Consider the following 17,381-nt stretch of genomic DNA (forward strand, 5'->3'; position numbering starts at 1 on the left):
GCAAGTGATGAGATAAGGAGGTGCCGGAGACTGATGCTTGTATATGTAGGTGTCCATTGCTTGGATAAGCTGGTCTTTGGGTGACCTTGTTGACACGTAAACGGCATCCGGTGACGATGAAGGGATTGTGTTCTTTTGCTTGAAGAACGAAAAGTGGCCTTCTTATCCTGTCGTGGATTCGGAAGACTACTTATCCTCTGACAACATAAAAGTTCGAATAAGTCAGCAGCAGCAGAACTGCGGTGCAAGTTCGACTGCCTCCACCGTCGATGACTTCTTTAAGAAGGAAGTGGGGAGCGTACACATGAACGACGGAAGCAACCCCTGATTTGGATACTGGACGAAACTTTCCGAGTGTAAAGGCTTGTTGATGAGTATGAAGAGAGTCATCGTCCCATGTTGCCGTGGTGGTTTCTTGTGACTTCTTCCATGTTCTGGATCAAGTGTCAAAACTTTGGTCAGCGCCCATCGATCTGTTCTTGAAGACAGACTAAAGTGCACAGACTGAAATAGGAGAACAATGGTTTAGTACCCAACTGTTGCACCGCATCCTAACAGCAGCTCAAAAAGATAAGAAAGAATAGCAAGCTTGGCAGAATCTACATTCCCCGTTGCTGGGCAAGTCAACGTCGTATTGCTTTATATGGAAAAGAAAGAAACGGCAAGGCAGCTACGCGTGTGGCTGTAACACCTGTAAAACATAACAACATCACTCGGTCATGATGCATTCTGCAAGACACTGCATATGTCCTCTAAGCAAGCCAACCCATCCCTCTCCATTCTGACCTACCGGATGGAAGACATGGTGTCATTGTTCCTTCCATGTGAGGATGATTTGACTTCAACATGTATAATTAACAGTTCAGGCACAATACTAAGTGAGAAAAGGATGCTGTAGGAGTCAGAATCCATTATTTATCATCAACCTGCAGATTGTCATCATAATCGTCAAGAAACAGAGACTGAATGCATTAGGATTTCACAGAAATAGAAACTAATGTAATGAGTCTTTCTTTTCGGCAAATGTAGAGTTGCTCTTAGGTTTTCTGTCAACTGTGAATAGGACTGAGAACTGTTCCCTGCTAATTGCCAATCGATCTTAGGTTCAGCATACCCTCCTACAAAACTTAAGGGCTGTTCCCTTCTTGTCGGTCTGCAAATGGAGATCTCTAGCTCATCCCGGAAGTCTCATTTGGAAGAGGCAATATACTTGACACACACAAACAAACTGCCTCTTGGCCATCGAATCCGATGAAAGAAAAACAAACGCTGTTCGATAGACGTCTATCAATACCCTTTGTTGGGCATACGGTCAGAGAGAAAGAAAGCAGTTCAACGATCACCTCAAGGTGGCAATCTACAAGACAGATACTGGGACAATTGATCTCGCAGTGTGACTCCATTATCGTCGGCCATGTCGCAGAGTTGCTGCTTGTAACTTGTGTCATGTTCATGAGACCAGGGCATCTCATGTCTCACTTCATCATCCAAGTCGATTATTATGTTCTGCAGCAAGCAGCAGACGAGAATTATTCTTGGCAGTCTATGTTTGTCAGGTCTCCACATCACCCCCTGAATGATCTTCCACATAGCCTTCAGCCTTGCCAATGCCCTCTGTGCCACCACCCCGGCCGCAGAAAGTCTTTTATTGAACTCGGTTTTCGCATCCGAAAGATCCTTCCCCTGGTAGGGAGTGAGAAGCCATGGAAGAAGGGGGAAGTCTGAGTCTCCAATTATGTATTCCCTCAATTCTAAACCTTTGGGAATCTCCACCGTGTCTCCATCCAGCCTTGCGCCTTTCTCACACATTTTAAAGAAGCCTGAGCTGCGTAACACTGGCAACTCATTCATTCTCCCGGGCCAGCCGGTGACTATATCTCGGAACCTCATATCAGGGTCAATGATAGCCTGCAACACCATGCTGTGGTTATTCTCATGGTCAACCCATATTTTACTGGAAGAGTCTACTGTAGATAGGCACATCATAATGTGGGTTGCATCAATGACACCACAACAGTTTGGCAAACCCCAGATCTTTTCAAACTTGGACTTAATGTCTTTCATCTCTTGAGTGGTTGGCCATTTGAGATGGTGGAGAGCTCTCTCTTCCATAGCTTCCACAAACCGCCATGTCACTTGGGCGACAGTTGACTGGTTCATCCCAAATGATACTCCAACATTCAATAGTGACTCACCAGAGCTTAATCTTCTCAAAGCAACAGCAACTTGATCTTCTACAGACAGAAATTTGCCATCCGCAAAAGCAAAATTTGATGTTTTTCCCATCAAGTCATCCCTGACCAATGAGCATATGTAGTCGAATGTTTTCCTTGATATCTTGAAAACCGACTCAAATTTTCTTGGTTCTTCAGATAAGTGTCCTGGAAGCATCAAGAATGGAAAATGTTCACTGCACTCATGAAGAATGGTTCGAGAATATCTCATAAGCATCATAAAATAGCATTTTAAAGCTGCTTGTCAATTCATCGATAAATGCATGTCCATGAATTGCTTTGGAAAGGAACTATCAGTTTTACCTCTCCACAGAGTAAAAAATAATGCATTTTATTATCCATTATAATATGTAAGCAGAGGCAGTTTGCTTTTTAAAATTCATACAGAACTTGCCAAGAGGATAGCTTGCCTTTCACATCTGAAGTATATCCCATCGACTGAAATCAAGCATGCCCACATACTACTAGTAAGTCAGATTAGTTTCTGATGTCCAAACAATAACTTCTGTAATCTATTAGAAATGGCTATCAGAATCACCAGTCTTGCAGAAGTAATAGTAGGCAATTGTACATCATTTGAAATACTGACATGACAAGTCAGATGACTAGAACAGTTAGAAATAATGGTCCTTAGATTTTAGCACTTTTAAGCCAATATCGAAAAGTAACTTCAATAAATAAATAAATAAATATATATATATATATATATATATATATATATATATATATATATATATATAGCTTATACAGAAAACAACTATACATGCTAGTGTCGACTAATCATAATGAGTAGTGATGTAGCCCATGAGAAAAGACACAACACAAAGTACTTTAGGCTACACAAAAGCTCCCTTCAGTTCAAACCCATATGTTCAATTTGCAATATCAATCAATATATTGTTACATGCTATTTCAGGAGTTCTGCAACTGATATTCCCTCTATGTTGAAACTAATAGTTGCAAGCTGATCTCAATAATTTAGTGGTTCAATTATGAGGAATACTCTACTTGACATATGTTAGCATTGCCTCTTTTGGGATTGGATATCTAGCAAGTTCCTCATGTAGTATCTGACACATGTTGCTGTTAGGATGAGCAAGACTACATGCATTTAGTATGAAAAGACAACTGCAAATTTGCTTTGACTGGATGGGAAAAAAAATTTTAATGATAAAGATCATGTAGAGGCCATTGGCACATTTCTAAGTAATTCACTCCATGGTAATATACTTGGAAATTTTATCATAGTAAACTGCACAGCTCTTTGTATGGTTAATAACTTGATAATTGTGAACAAAATAAATCCTAACTTGACCATGACTTTTGGTGATCAAGAAGAAAATCATGTACGACAAGAAGATGTACTGAATGCTTGCTATTGTGTTGATGAAATCAGACAAAATCTATGTGAGTTCGTAATATCTAATAGTTCCATTTGCTTGAAACTTTCGGATAAGTGACAGGGTTAGCTACAGTGTTCAAGAAATCTAATAGAGTCAACATTCAACCAGAAGTTAATCGTTGACATATACCAATATGATCATTATTTCTAGCAAGTAAAAATATAAATTCTTTCTTTACTGAAGTTGTACAATGAAACTACATGAGAAATACTTAAAGCTCTCTGTCTATACCTCCAATAAATACCAACAGCCATCGTATGGCTATCACTCAGCTATCAACTATTAATCGAAATGTTTATGATAAATAAACAATGCTCATTTAGCAACAAAATAAAACAAAGTATCAACTAAACGCAGTCAAGCAATCTTCACAAGCAAAAACAAAATATGCAGCAGCATTCTAAGGCAAATTGCAGGGAGCCATTTCCAAATCCAAATTTTGAGAATATTCCAGTGATTTAAAAAGCGCTAGGCACCAAGGTCCAAAAACGCCCGAGGTTCTCGCCCGAGCGAAACGAGGCGCTAAAATATAAAATTATATAATATAGTTAATAAATATAATTATTTAAATAAAAAATATGATATTAAATTAAAAAATATTATAAAATCACAATATCACATTAACAAAAAATCTCAAAATTCAAAACAATAACAATAATTTTAAATAATTAAAAATTAACAGTATTAAAATCAAAATAATATAATATTAATCTAATAAATAAAAAAAATATTGTTACTAGTATACAGTTAACAGTATACCGTTAATATACTGTTAACAGTATATTATCAAGTCAATGTGAGAAGAGGTAGCGGCGAGCAACGACAACGGGAACAGGAGCGGGAGAGGCGAGCGGTGACAGTGGCAGAGGTAGCGGTAGTGGTAGCAGCGAGAAGCGACAGTGAGAACGGAAGCGACGAGCAACAATAGTGGCAGCGGTAGCAGCGAGAGCGGGAGCGACGAGCGGTGATAGTGGCAGCGGCAACGGTAGCGTCGAGTAGCGGCGAGAGCGGGAGCGACAACGGGAGCGGGAGCGGCGAGCGACGATAGTGGCAGTGGTAGCAGCGAGCAACGACAGCGGGAGCGGCGACAACGGTAGCAGCAAGCAGCGGGAGTGGCGACAGTGGCAGTGGCAGCGGTAGCAACAAGCAACAGCAGCGGGAGCGGCAACGACGAGCAGGGTTAGGATTGGGAAGTCGAGAGAAGAAGGCTGATATCGGTGCTTTAGTTGGTTCGATTGAACCAACTAAAGCACCGAAGACCGAACCAGACCTAAAACGCTGGTTCGATCGCTTGGTTTAACCCGGGCGCTCGCCCGAAGCGCCCAACGCCTTGGCTCAAACGAGCGCCCAGGAGACACCTCTTTGAAGCCCACTGCCTGGAAATGAAGCGAGATGCTCGGGCCTTGCCTCGCCTCGCCTCACCAGTGATTTAACTACTTAGTGCATATCTCGCTTAGCACATGGATGCCTCTAACAGATAAGCCATTTCGACCACTAGAGAAGTTGCTGAAGATATTTTATCGTTCCATGATTATCTACAGATTTACTTGTCTTCTCTCCTTCTGGAAAGACAACCCTTGGAAAATGCAAAAAACTGTTGGACAGTTCTTTAGTACATTTTTTGCTCCCTCTAGTTAAATCCATTGAATATGGACAATAATATGACATTAAAAAAAAATCTAAACCCTCACATCCATCATGAAATCCTTTTAGACCCAAGTGTTGTTGGTGGAAGAAGATCAAAATATTGGGCAGTTTTTTAGACCGTTAGGGAGGTTGCTAGTCATTATAGCATATTCAAGCAACTACAATATCTAGTAAGATAACACCAACTCCTTTTATATCATCATGAAAGGATTTTCTTAACATTTTCATAACCAAATTACTCTCTACTTCCAAACGAAAGAGGCCACTATAATGCAAGATGGTCTTGAGAAAGAGGAATTATAAAAAATCCACCACAAGCCAACAACACCTCTGATAGGGAGAAAACTCACCCCCTAGTCACAGCTCGCCACATGGCATCCAGCTCAGCCTATCGAGCGGGACTCGAATGATGTGGCAATCACCTAGGCCCAACAACAATAGTAAACCCAGGAGGGAATATCCAGCCCATACCATAAAATATTCCCTTGAGTCCAACCTATTATAAAGGCCCATCAATTTACTGTTACCCAGGTCAATTATTGTTCACCCGTGACTCCACTTTCCACTTCGGCCCTAACTTGAGCGTTGAAGGGACCGAGTCGGACACCCAACCAAACACAGGTCTTCTTGCAGGTCGATTTATCGGCGGACACCCAAATCGCCTTCGGACTTTTGCGCACACAACCTAGGATTAAGTCGGGTTGACCAAGGCATCACTGATAATCACTCCATCAACCTCTATGTATCAGTTTTCCATAACTTGTTCTTTTCTCGGAAGCACGGTTTAATAAACTGCCCAAAACTAGTTTATCGACATTTTGCTAAATAGAAAGGGAAGAGTGTGGAGCCAAAGAAGTCTCTATTTGGTGCTCATTAGTTGTGAAGTACTTTAGGATACAAATATTGCGAACTAAGAGAAGTAAAAGCTTTGTTAGTGGCATTATCTCTATATTTAGAAGCTTATACAAAAAGTTTGTAACATGAAAAATATTTGTAATTTCTTGGATTCAAGCATGATATTGGCATCAAGATGATTCCAAATTATGTAGAGATAGAGAAAATGCCATGTGCTACAGCACAAGACCTTGAATCGTAGCACAGACTACTCAAATTGAACAGTGGAGTTTTCTGCTTGCTGCAGTTGAGATGGTAGAATTTCAGATATGAGTTGCTAAATGTAAAGCTTAATAATTAGAGGAGTGTCATCATTTGATGCTCGTTCACAGCACAAGTACTTCATGATACCCGGAATACAGCACCCAGTGCCTAGCAGTTGGTATCGGTTTTTGCAAGTTTTTCTAAAGTGTTTCTTCAAGGTAAATGTGTTGAAAGCATCTGAACACTTTGGTTTTTTTTTTTTTTGTCACACTTCTAATTTCAATTTTTCTTGTTTTAATATGGCATGTTAATAAGTCATTGAAAGATGATCACTTGCTATTGTTTTTTATTTTCTTTACGAGACTAGTCCTAGCACCTTAGGGCAAATTTCAATCAATCCTTTTCTTTCTATTTACTGTTGTTTGGTTCTCATACTTTGAGGATTTCACGATGTAAAAAAATAAAATAAATCCATGATTACAAGAAACCCTAAACCAAATTCCTCATGCTTCACGGAGATCATAGCATCCACACAATAGATCAAGAAATTGTCATCTGATGTAGATTTTGCGATAATGCAAACAAAACAAGATATTCCTAGTTTGTTCATCAGTCGAGCAGTCTAACATTCACCTCTAAGATTTGAGATATTGTAACAAGCATGTGTTCAGGCATTATCATTTGCTACATTGAGTGTTTTATGGTAGCAACCATTCGCATTACATAATAAGCCGACAATTAGAGCAGGAATATCACTCTAAAGACATCCCCTTTCTTGATTTCATAAACTCCATAAAAAGAACCAAATCATAGATATGAATCCACTATTGACAACACGAAATGCCTTGATGATTGATATATCTTGAGGGTCGACATTATTGCCAAAAAGAAGCATCTCACTCCAAGAACATGACCTTCATCGACATCCAGCATCCCCAATCGGAAGGTGTTCTCGTACTAGATGTTAACCATTGTTACTCCTTAATCAAGATGATATTGATGCATTACAATTACTGGAAGAGGATCAAGATTCTAATTCGGGCCCTTATGCATTACCAGAGGCACTCGAGAAACCCAATCTAACAAGCCGAAGACTACGAGACCCATCGACTGCGATCAAACTCATACAAGAAAAGCTTGCCCATTCGAGACCACCGATCCCACGAAATAGAAAATGACCATAACAAACGAGAGCAAAGCAGAACAAGAAGGAAGAAAGGGAGGCACCTGTAATCCTTCTTGAGAAGTCAACCCACCAATCATCGCCACCCTGCCCCGCCGCCGTCGACGCGGAGGCCGCTACGTTTGTCTTCCCCCTCTTCCTCTTCTTGAACCCTCTAACGGGGCCCATGATCACGACTCTACCACCCCAAACCGGATTCCAGAGCTCACCGAGAAGGATCAGCGCACACCAAAGAAATCTTGAACTGGAGAAAGGAAGATACAGAGTAAGACAGAGAGAGACAGGTCACCGGGCTCCTCAGGAGAAGAGCGAAGAGGAGAGGAGAAAGACAAAGCAGATCTCTCTGAGTGGGGACAGGATGCGGGTAGCAGCGAAGGGTGCCTAGCGCGGGCATGCAAGGCTAGTATACAGAGCAGGAAAGAAGAGAGGGAGAGAGCGGCAGAGGGAAAAGGTTAGTAGGGGAGAGAATGCCGCTGCTTCTGCTGTTGCTTCCATGGCATGCACAACACAATGTTTCCATGGATGATGAGGGTCGAGAGCAGCAGCAAAGCAGTATCTAATGAGGATTTCTTGTCATGGGGCGGTGCAGCCACCAAATATGGAGTCAGGCGTTGCGAACGGGGCTTCGGTGCGTTGCGACCTCGAGAAGACCGAGCCACTTCACGCCCCTGTCACAAGAATCGAAACCCATCATCGGCAAGCCCATTTGATCTGACGGTTAAACAAGTTAATGTCTTGGCTCATGTGATCGAAGGCTTCTACGGGCCGTTACCTGCGTGACACGCAAGGGATTCATTCAGGAAGCCGACAAGTCGTGTGCGTGTCGGACGACGACTCGCGGTGCTTCCTGTCTCCTGTTCGGCGGCTCGGACAAATAGTTGCGGCACGCGGCTGGCGGCCCATGGGCTTCATTTAATGGATCTTATGCGCTCACCATCCTATCGTATGCCCAGTGGGAAATCTTGTTTGACGACAATGTCCTGCAGGTGTTTGATCGCAGGTCTGTGTATGATCCGGCAATGATAGAAGCAGTTTCCCGTGGCGGAAAACTGTGAGACCCTCTACTTAAGCACATCCGAAGGATGGCCCTTCTGCATTGCCATTCAAGCCCGAAGTAGAACCAGTGATTGAAAGGGAGGTATAAATGCCAAATCTATGACAGTCTCTTTCTCTGTCTGAGTCGGCCAATGTGTGCATCCTCGAGCTTGGCTTCAGCGTCCAGGAACCTGTCCATCTTAAATGGGCGTAAAAGTTGAGGAAGGAGGTGGTCCCCTGCACAGGCCTCTGCATTCATGAACAGCACGCAAACTGAAGCAAGGAACCAAATCCAGATGGTCAGGCCTCCGTACCAAATTGAGATTAGCTCTCAGAATAATCCATGGCGCGCCTGCTTTGGGTTCCGCACCAGTCTATTGTATACTTGTTGGGGTCAACGCAATGGCGTGCCAATGACTCGCCGCTGGATTGCTGTGGATCTGATCAAAAGACGATGAGGAAAATATCTTGATATCTCCAGTCGACAAGATGTGGGATGCAACAAGGCATTAATATGACCTTGGGGTGTACCCGGAGGAGACTAGATTGGATCAAAGAGGCACTCGATGGTGATCCTTGACATGAAATATCACCCACCCACTGACCGAGACAAAGTGCAACCTGCCACGCCCACAGCAGGACGGGAGAGACCACGTCGGGTTGATGTTTCCGCAGAGCCATCGATGACACCGGCAACTAGAGGCGTCGCCGTGAAACCCAGCAGGCAGGAGGACAAGGCGAGAACGTTAGTGAGGAACAGGATAGCGATAAGCACCACCATGTCGACATGTCAAGAACCTTGGCCTTTTCTTTCTATTTCTGCTCTCGGGGTCCCACTCCGTGGGCCCCAGCCGGCGACGAAGGGTTAGCCGTACCAGCGTCGGCTACCGAATCAGAACTACGGATGAGCTGTGTGCATGCCTCACCAACGAAGAGGAGCACCACACAGTGAGCTCCACCATATCTCATCCTCTCCGTGCTTTTAGTCGTTGCTATTATGATCTAATTATGACAAAGAAAGCCGAATGTTTGCGAGGCATTTTGGCGCAGTGAAGGACGAACATCGCCTATAAATAAATATAAAACAGCGAGGAGAAACGAAGCAGAGGAAGAGCGGCGATACCTGAAGGGCCTCCGTAATAGACATATATGTGCGCGGGGAGAATGGTGATGGTGAAGGAGGAGATGCGAAGGGGACCGTGGACGGAGCAGGAGGACCTGCAACTGGCATGGTTTGCGGCCTTGTTCGGTGAACGTCGTTGGGATTTCATAGCCAAAGTCTCAGGTCGGTGGCCCACTCATCAGGTGATGGATCGGAGAATGGTGGAAGCTTGCGGTTGATGCTGTGTGTCGTCTGATGTTGTTGCAGGTCTCAACAGAACGGGAAAGAGTTGCCGGATGCGGTGGGTTAATTACCTGCACCCCAGTCTCAAACACGGCCGCATGACCCCCCAAGAAGAGTGCCTCATTCTCGAGCTCCATTCTCGCTGGGGAAACAGGTGGTACACGCCTTTTCCGTAGCTCCTCGTCACTACCGTGAATCAGGTCTTTGATCATCGTAGCTTCTGTCTGCACCAACTCAGGTGGTCTCGAATCGCACGTAAGCTTCCCGGCCGCACGGATAACGAGATCAAGAACTACTGGAGGACTCACATGAGGAAGAGGGCACAAGAAGAGAAGAGAAGCTTCTCGCCTTCGAGGACGACGACGTCGACGTCGCCTGCTGATGATTTCCCGATTGGAAGTGAACCGCGAGCGGAGGCTGCGGCGGGTTGTCAGCTCAGTAGCAGCTGCATGAGTCTGGGGCTCGATGAGGACAGCCAGGGTGCGGATTGGTGCTCCATGGATCAGGCGTGGAACGAGATGGCCGTGCCCGAACCAATCGACGGACGAAGTTTCGATGATTGCAGGGAGAGTACTACTACTGCATGGCCCTCGTCGATGCCGTCTCCTCCTATGTGGGAATGCTGCACTGCCTCGCTGTGGAAGACGGATGAGGAGGAGGAGCTCAACGGTGCAGCATTTGGTTTATGACTACCATCACACGAGGTTTAACCATGCATCGGATCCATATTTTTCTTAATCTGTTCTCCGAGACACATCACAGTAGTAGTAGAATAAGAAGATAATAAACGATCGCAGCCTCCATCGGATGGAATTGTACTGTAGGATAGTGCGAAGGCCCCCAATGCCATAATCCATAAAAGGATTGGAATTCCAGATTCTACTCGATGAGTACCGTAAGTTTGCCTTTGTCCTCCATCCTCCACCGCCAGATTCTCCTCGATGAGTTCCGTAAGTTTGATGCTCTTCTAGTGTCCCAATAACACAAAAAGGGGGAAAGCACAGTCCACTTTGTGACAGACTCTCAGTAGGTGATGTTGATACATGCTTGGCTTGCCACTTGGACAGGTGGTGGTGCTCTACAACCCATCCAAGCCACTTTGATCTATAGCTCATTCATCCAACTTTCGGAACCATAGACGACCTGAATCATACAGGGGAACAATCCAAGTCCTTTGCATGTGGGCTTCGAAACATGTTAAATAAGTGATCATACAGTTCATAAGAAAACACCTATGCAAGTTCTCATCTTCAATTCCTGCAAGCATTTTGAACAAGTGATCATCTTTCTAAAGTCACAAGAAATATTCAACATAACATCAAAGGATAATTTTTCTAATAATTATCCGATTATAAAACAATTGCAAGCCGAGGCCCGTCACGACATCAGATTCCTCTTTCATTTCAGGTCTAACAATAAAGTGTACTTCTTGAATTATATATATTAGTTGCACGTGTAAATTCAAGTAAACATCTCCACAGTTCATGAAAATAGAGTCAATGATCCAAATAAAACCACAAGTATTCTTCAAAGGAATCATTCGTAATCTCTTCAGAGGGGAACATATCCGTAAAACACTACCTCTGCAGGACCTGTCATGTAGACATGGTTGTCCTCCTCCCTCCATTCGATCTCTAATGGCCCACCCGGCAATTCAACGATGCAGTGCTGCTTTGCACAAAATATAGCACACATATATGTAAGTATCAATTTAATTATTCATACAGGTATCAACCTAAAGAGAAATAGCAAGGGGCAAAAAACGTATAATGTCAAGCGTACCCTTTCGGTGTGACCTTCAAGAACTGCTGCAACAACAACTGCACAAGCTCCAGTGCCACAGGCTAGAGTTGCTCCTGCGATTTGTAAATATTTCCATAACAAGGCTGATTTATTTTGGAATTAAATGTGCTCGTTATTAAAGATCACAATCTCCAGGGATAACTATTTTAACACAGAGTTTTTGCAAAAATATTATTGTCCATACCTGCACCACGCTCCCACACTCGCATTTTTAGGTGTGAACGAGAAATGACTTGCACAAATTCTATATAGAAAAAAAAAGAAGAAAGAAATCAGTCCAAATTACAAAAATAATAATGGATCCTCCTAAGAACATCTAAGCCAGATGCCAAGAGTTTATATGGGAACTTGAAATTTAGATAATTAATGCACGATGAAGTAAAGCACTGACGATACAAAATAACTAACATAATCATGTAGATTTACAGACATCAATTAACTAAATTTGCATGGAAATAAAAATCTTGGTCAAAAGCAAATCAAGAGAGAAAGAAAGAGAAAAGTAGAGAGAGAGAGAGAGAGAGAGAGAGAGAGAGAGACAGGTGTAGGAAAGAACAGGTTTTTTTCAGAAGTAAAGAAGATCACAGTAGAATATTTTACTGGCAATAAGTTAAAACTACTAGAGGTTGACAGGAAGAGATCACAGTAGGATATTTAACTGGCAATAAGAGGCTATATTAACTAAGTTACAAAATTCACTGCCACCAAAGATTCTCGAAACTCCAAAACATTTAATTTGACAAGTTTATACCAAAAAATAAAAGATGATGAACCTGTATTAGTTCGAGAAGGGAACATTTCATGGTGCTCAAACTTTGGACCAATATCTTCCAATTTTATGTCATCCACATGCAGAGCCTGCCCAGGTATAGAATGAGACTTTTTTTAGTTAGTTTTAGCAATTCATATCAAAAGAAACACCGCAGGCATGCATCAAGCAAGATGTTTAAATTCTAAATTTATAGTTCATGCTAAATATTACTTATAATGATAACTTATTAGTGAAATAAGAAACCGTCCAACTATAGAACATTTAAATAATAACAAAAAAAGATTAGAAACAGTCACATATCATTTTAAGACTGAAATGGATTAAATATGATTTAATATATTTCTTTACTATGGTCATCCAAGTACCAAAAGCACTTCAATCCACCCTGGTCAAACAAAACATTACCGCCAGTTCGCTTCTCAAATATGAATTTAGATAACAAGCATTCATTCAAGAGTACAATAACCCTCTTTGTAATGTATTTTGTATCATATCCATAACAGCCTCGATAAATGATATCCACGTGACATCACGTGTGGGTCAATCTAATTAAACTGAGTTCGATGGAAAATGTTGAAACAATGGAGAACAATGAAGTTGAAAAAGAAAGCTGGACTAATACAGAGTACTCTCAGTCATGGTCAAGAGTTGGGAGAACTTATCAGGAAACTCTTTTAGTCGTCAGGACAAGCTGAGGGTAGAAGACCCACAAAGGTTGGCCTAAATAGGCATTTGCTTATGAGTTCTACAAATATTATTCTTAATCTTCTAGCTTATTTCTGTTCTTTTCAATTTAATTGCGTAGTTCAAAAGTTACCTCCCTGATATCATTTCTTTACTAAATGTAGTTACTGAAACTGTAACCATACCAACATATTGTATCCTTTCTGGCATCTGTCGCCCCTGACTTTCGAAAATCTTTCCAACTTTTACAAGGCAACCTCTGTTCCCTCTTAATCTTGTCTGGCACCTTTGATTCCCCTAGACTAAGGAGATTCTAGAGGAAGAGGGAGGCGGCAAGATTTGATGTAAGGAACTAACTTTCATCTCTGAAGTTCAAAGGTGAACCCAGCCAGCCACATTATGGGTGTTCTTCCTGGGTTCACAAAATTTTAAAGAAAGCTAAATACATATACAGAATTGGTAAGACTTCTATGATTCACCTAAGTAAAGGTGCATATGTCCAACAATTCCATGCTACCAGGTGTAAAAGTTCAGCTAAGCAGTGGCATATCCCCCAAAAAGTTACCTCGCATTTTTTTGAACCAAAAGTTACACAATGTGGATTGCCCATGCTAACACATGTCACGTTCCATGATATGCCATCGACCACAAGTTCAGCTTTAATGACAGACCCATCCTTGTTTGCTGGAATCGTAGTAGGAATGTCTGGTGCATGAAGGATAGGCTGACCCATATCTACCTTTACCTGAAAGAACAGACACCATAAAATAAACCTCAGCCCAAACTTTGATGTGCATGACCAGACAGTAGTCAATTATTTAAGCATCTAAAAACTGCAAAAAGGATTTGAAAGAAAGAGAGCTGAAAGCTGTTAGATTATTGTGCTAAGAAATCCAAAATGGTGTCCAGAATATGCAAATATAAAGTCCACACACGACCAACACACATGATCATCATGGGCACTCAATGGCACTCATTTACTACAAGTAGAATTTAATTAATCTCCCAACCAGAGTCTTAATAAAAGATACAGTAGGATAGGTCACAGAATTTCCACCTAGAATAATTGAAGTTTTCAAGAGGAAATTATATCACCATGTTTAAGAATGATGTCTGAATGCAGGACTAATCAAATGGGATTCCGTAAAAAAGAGACAAACCAAAACTTTATGAGGCAATGTAAGCTACAAAACATTATGTTCTTTGAAAAAGAAAATATCTACCGTTGGAAGACGATAATAGTCACATGTACATACAAGATTGCAAAATGCAGAAACAAAAACACAGATGCCTGTGCAATTAAACATGTATAAAGTAATTCTCAATATAATGCTGCCATAGAACATCTAGAAACACTTAATATAATCTGTATGCAGTAAATTAAACTTATAAGGATCAGTGTTATCTTATCATGCTTTTTCATGCAAGAAATAGTTGATGCAACTGATATTCGATCATTGAATAAATTGGGGAAAGAAGAAAATAAAACCAACACTAAGGAAGACCCACAAGAAAACACATGCTGAGGAACTGCTAGCCTTTGGAGAAAAATTAACACAGATGTCAACTGAGAAAAATATCTAAAGAAAAGATTGGTATCCAGTCCACATATAACTTCCCTATATAGAAATAATTTATCAGCATACAGAAAAGTTTTGGCCACAAAAGCAAAAACTAATTCTTAAACAACAAGCCATAATTGGACTCAGACAATCCTAATTAAAACATTAAGTCACACTAAGTATCACATTTAGCAAATGGGCTGTTCTCTTTCTCATTAAATCCTTATTATTGTTTTGATTTTCTTCTAATCCACCAACCAAGATCCTAAATGCCCAGTGAGCTCCACAATCCTACATTTGTTTACCAGCAAGGTTTCACCTGTGCACGTGGGTAAGTTTCACATGGGTTAGATCACCAAGTCAAGAATAGCTCCCCCATGTCCCCACAGAGCCTAAATGGATGATTCTGAATTTCTCATTAAAAGGAAAGTACCAGGAGACAAACCTAGGAGGCTAAATTTTGAGAAGGAAAACTGCTTTTCAGCTAGTATGGTGAAGACCCATGAAATAACAGCCACTAATGTTGTACTTCATGACACGAGAAAAAGTTAGAAGCATACAGATCAGTGTGCCAGACGAAAAAGCTTGCAACTTCAATCTTGAACATACCTTTCCATCACTTTGGATTTCAGGAACTATTAAACCAGCACCAGTGTGAATCCTAAAACTGCAAGATGTAAATAACAGCCAAAATTAGGCATATAGAACTTGTATACAACAGACAATAATGCACACATCAAAGAAAATTATATACCCTTAGAAGATTATCAATACCATATCATAGGTAAATCTGCTCAGGAAAAGATAAACAAAACATCCAAGCTACATATTTTAAAATAGTGGTATCAAACATAAAAGATAGGATAGGAACTGCAGAAACCAGTGACAGCCATCATGTTCCATTAGGAAACTTTAGAGAAGCTGTTATCATTGGCATGCTTTGCTTAAAAGTAATATACCCATCAGCACTGTATGAATCTAAAATATATGTTGTGCAATGCATAAGGGTGCCTAATACATGCATCCTAAATGATGGCCAGGTAATATCCTTTATGACTAAGGTAAAATTCATAAAAGATTACATGTCTTGGTCAAATACTTTGTCTTCCACCAGGGTTTCTCCACCTCTAATTATCCAATTCTAACATAAACTTCTGTTATTTTTGGAGGCAACACATCATTTATGACACTAGATGTGATGCACCAGTGTAGTCCCATGTTGGGAATGAGAGGAAGTATGTCTTGGTTTAGAAGGCTAGTGATTATCTTGTTTTATTGTTGGGTATCATGGACTTATGATTTAGGACAATAAAGCATAAGTATAGAGGAAGGTATAGATAACTGCACCTTTGCATCCCATGTAGGTTTTCAAGCTCAGTAATGAATCGAGCAAGGCAACGAATTCCATTCCCGCACATCTGAAGACACACAAACGGTTGAATGATCAAGATCCGCTGGCATAAAAAAGTCATACTACATACTGCCACTAAATATTACTCCATAGAGTACATTTATCTTCCATCCAAATTTTCTTTTCTTGAATCAAATTTTGATCACAAAAAATATTTATAATGACTAGTTATAAAAAAAATATGCAGATTGTTCAATCTCTTATCACAATAGTTATTACGAACTTTTGAAAGGCTTTATTAAGGAAAGTTAGGAGAGTCTCCAAAAGAGCAGGATACCTCCGGTTCGCTGCCGTCCGAGTTAAAGATCCTCATGGTGTAATCAGTATCACTGACCCCTGGCAACACGAAGATGACGCCATCAGCACCAACGCCAATATTCCGATCGCACAGCTTCACGGCCTGCTCCGGCGTCACCTTAGGCTCGGAAGAATTCCTATTGTCCACCTATTTGGCCATATGGTTTCCATCAAACATCATTAAAGAGGGACTGAACCCCTAACAAATTGATTAAAGAAAAAGGGGGATGATCATCGGATACCAAAATGAAATCGTTGCCGAGGCCTTGGTACTTGACGAAATGAAGGATGCCAGACTCCCTACGATCGAGGAACTTGACATCGGGGGATTTCTTGGGGGCCTGGACACTCATGGAGGCCGAGGGCGAGCGAGAACTAAGGTTTCGGGAGAGGGGGAAGGACCTTCCAAATCGGAACGGCGAGGCGAGGCGGAAGGGGTGAGCGGCGACGAGGGGATCGCGAAGGCGAAATGACTGTGTAAGGGAGATGGAGGCAGCCATTGAGCCACTCGTACTGCAGTCGCCGCCGCTCGGGCCGGCGAGGAGGCGAGGGTTTTAAACGGGGGAAGGGAATAGGGTCGTAGTCGGACCACGTTGACTATAGACCGAAGACCGAAGTGAAATGTGATTGAGTTGGGTTTGGGTCGGACTTGTATTCGATAGCAACCCATTGGATCCACTGGTATTCGATACTAACGTCTCTTTTCTACAATTGAGTTTGGCATTTTTTTCCTAAAATGTATATATATTAATTTCTGAAGAGAAATCATATATATATATATATATATATATATATATATATATATATATATATATATATATATATATATATATATATATATATATATATATATATATATATATATATATATATATATATATATATATAATGAAAGTGGCTTAAGATT

The 17,381-nt window shown here is 41.4% G+C and overlaps 3 protein-coding genes across 6 annotated transcripts; 1 reads left to right on the forward strand and 2 right to left on the reverse strand.

The window, feature by feature from the left end:
* Nucleotides 1-895: 895 nt before the first annotated feature.
* Nucleotides 896-9,862, reverse strand: LOC103994013 (protein ALP1-like). 3 transcript variants are annotated; one of them, XM_065163113.1, is made up of 6 exons: nucleotides 9,724-9,862; nucleotides 9,132-9,602; nucleotides 8,915-9,040; nucleotides 8,338-8,837; nucleotides 7,610-8,233; nucleotides 896-2,381 (listed from the first exon to the last, which is right to left on the reverse strand). In XM_065163113.1, the coding sequence occupies exons 5-6, from the start codon at nucleotides 7,731-7,733 to the stop codon at nucleotides 1,345-1,347; spliced, it is 1,161 nt and encodes a 386-aa protein (XP_065019185.1). In that variant the 5' UTR covers nucleotides 7,734-8,233; nucleotides 8,338-8,837; nucleotides 8,915-9,040; nucleotides 9,132-9,602; nucleotides 9,724-9,862; the 3' UTR covers nucleotides 896-1,344. The 3 variants fall into 3 exon arrangements, with proteins under 3 accessions (XP_065019185.1, XP_065019184.1, XP_009412541.2); XM_065163112.1 differs by having other exon boundaries at nucleotides 9,120-9,602; XM_009414266.3 differs by having other exon boundaries at nucleotides 8,915-9,602.
* On the forward strand, nucleotides 9,619-10,827 carry LOC103994012 (myb-related protein MYBAS2). The gene is made up of 3 exons (XM_009414264.3): nucleotides 9,619-9,885; nucleotides 9,970-10,099; nucleotides 10,184-10,827. Exons 1-3 carry the CDS (start codon nucleotides 9,750-9,752, stop codon nucleotides 10,632-10,634), a joined length of 717 nt encoding a protein of 238 aa, XP_009412539.2. The 5' UTR covers nucleotides 9,619-9,749; the 3' UTR covers nucleotides 10,635-10,827.
* LOC135645059 (diaminopimelate epimerase, chloroplastic-like) lies at nucleotides 10,648-17,063 on the reverse strand. 2 transcript variants are annotated; one of them, XM_065163114.1, is made up of 10 exons: nucleotides 16,717-17,049; nucleotides 16,455-16,622; nucleotides 16,114-16,184; nucleotides 15,376-15,433; nucleotides 13,770-13,949; nucleotides 12,522-12,606; nucleotides 11,933-11,992; nucleotides 11,728-11,801; nucleotides 11,527-11,613; nucleotides 10,648-11,202 (listed from the first exon to the last, which is right to left on the reverse strand). In XM_065163114.1, exons 1-10 carry the CDS (start codon nucleotides 16,972-16,974, stop codon nucleotides 11,164-11,166), a joined length of 1,080 nt encoding a protein of 359 aa, XP_065019186.1. In that variant the 5' UTR covers nucleotides 16,975-17,049; the 3' UTR covers nucleotides 10,648-11,163. The 2 variants fall into 2 exon arrangements, with proteins under 2 accessions (XP_065019186.1, XP_065019187.1); XM_065163115.1 differs by lacking the exon at nucleotides 10,648-11,202 and having other exon boundaries at nucleotides 11,356-11,613; nucleotides 16,717-17,063.
* Nucleotides 17,064-17,381: the final 318 nt, after the last annotated feature.

This window comes from Musa acuminata, chromosome BXJ3-8 (genome assembly GCF_036884655.1).
Source record: "Musa acuminata AAA Group cultivar baxijiao chromosome BXJ3-8, Cavendish_Baxijiao_AAA, whole genome shotgun sequence".
NCBI lineage: Eukaryota > Viridiplantae > Streptophyta > Magnoliopsida > Zingiberales > Musaceae > Musa > Musa acuminata.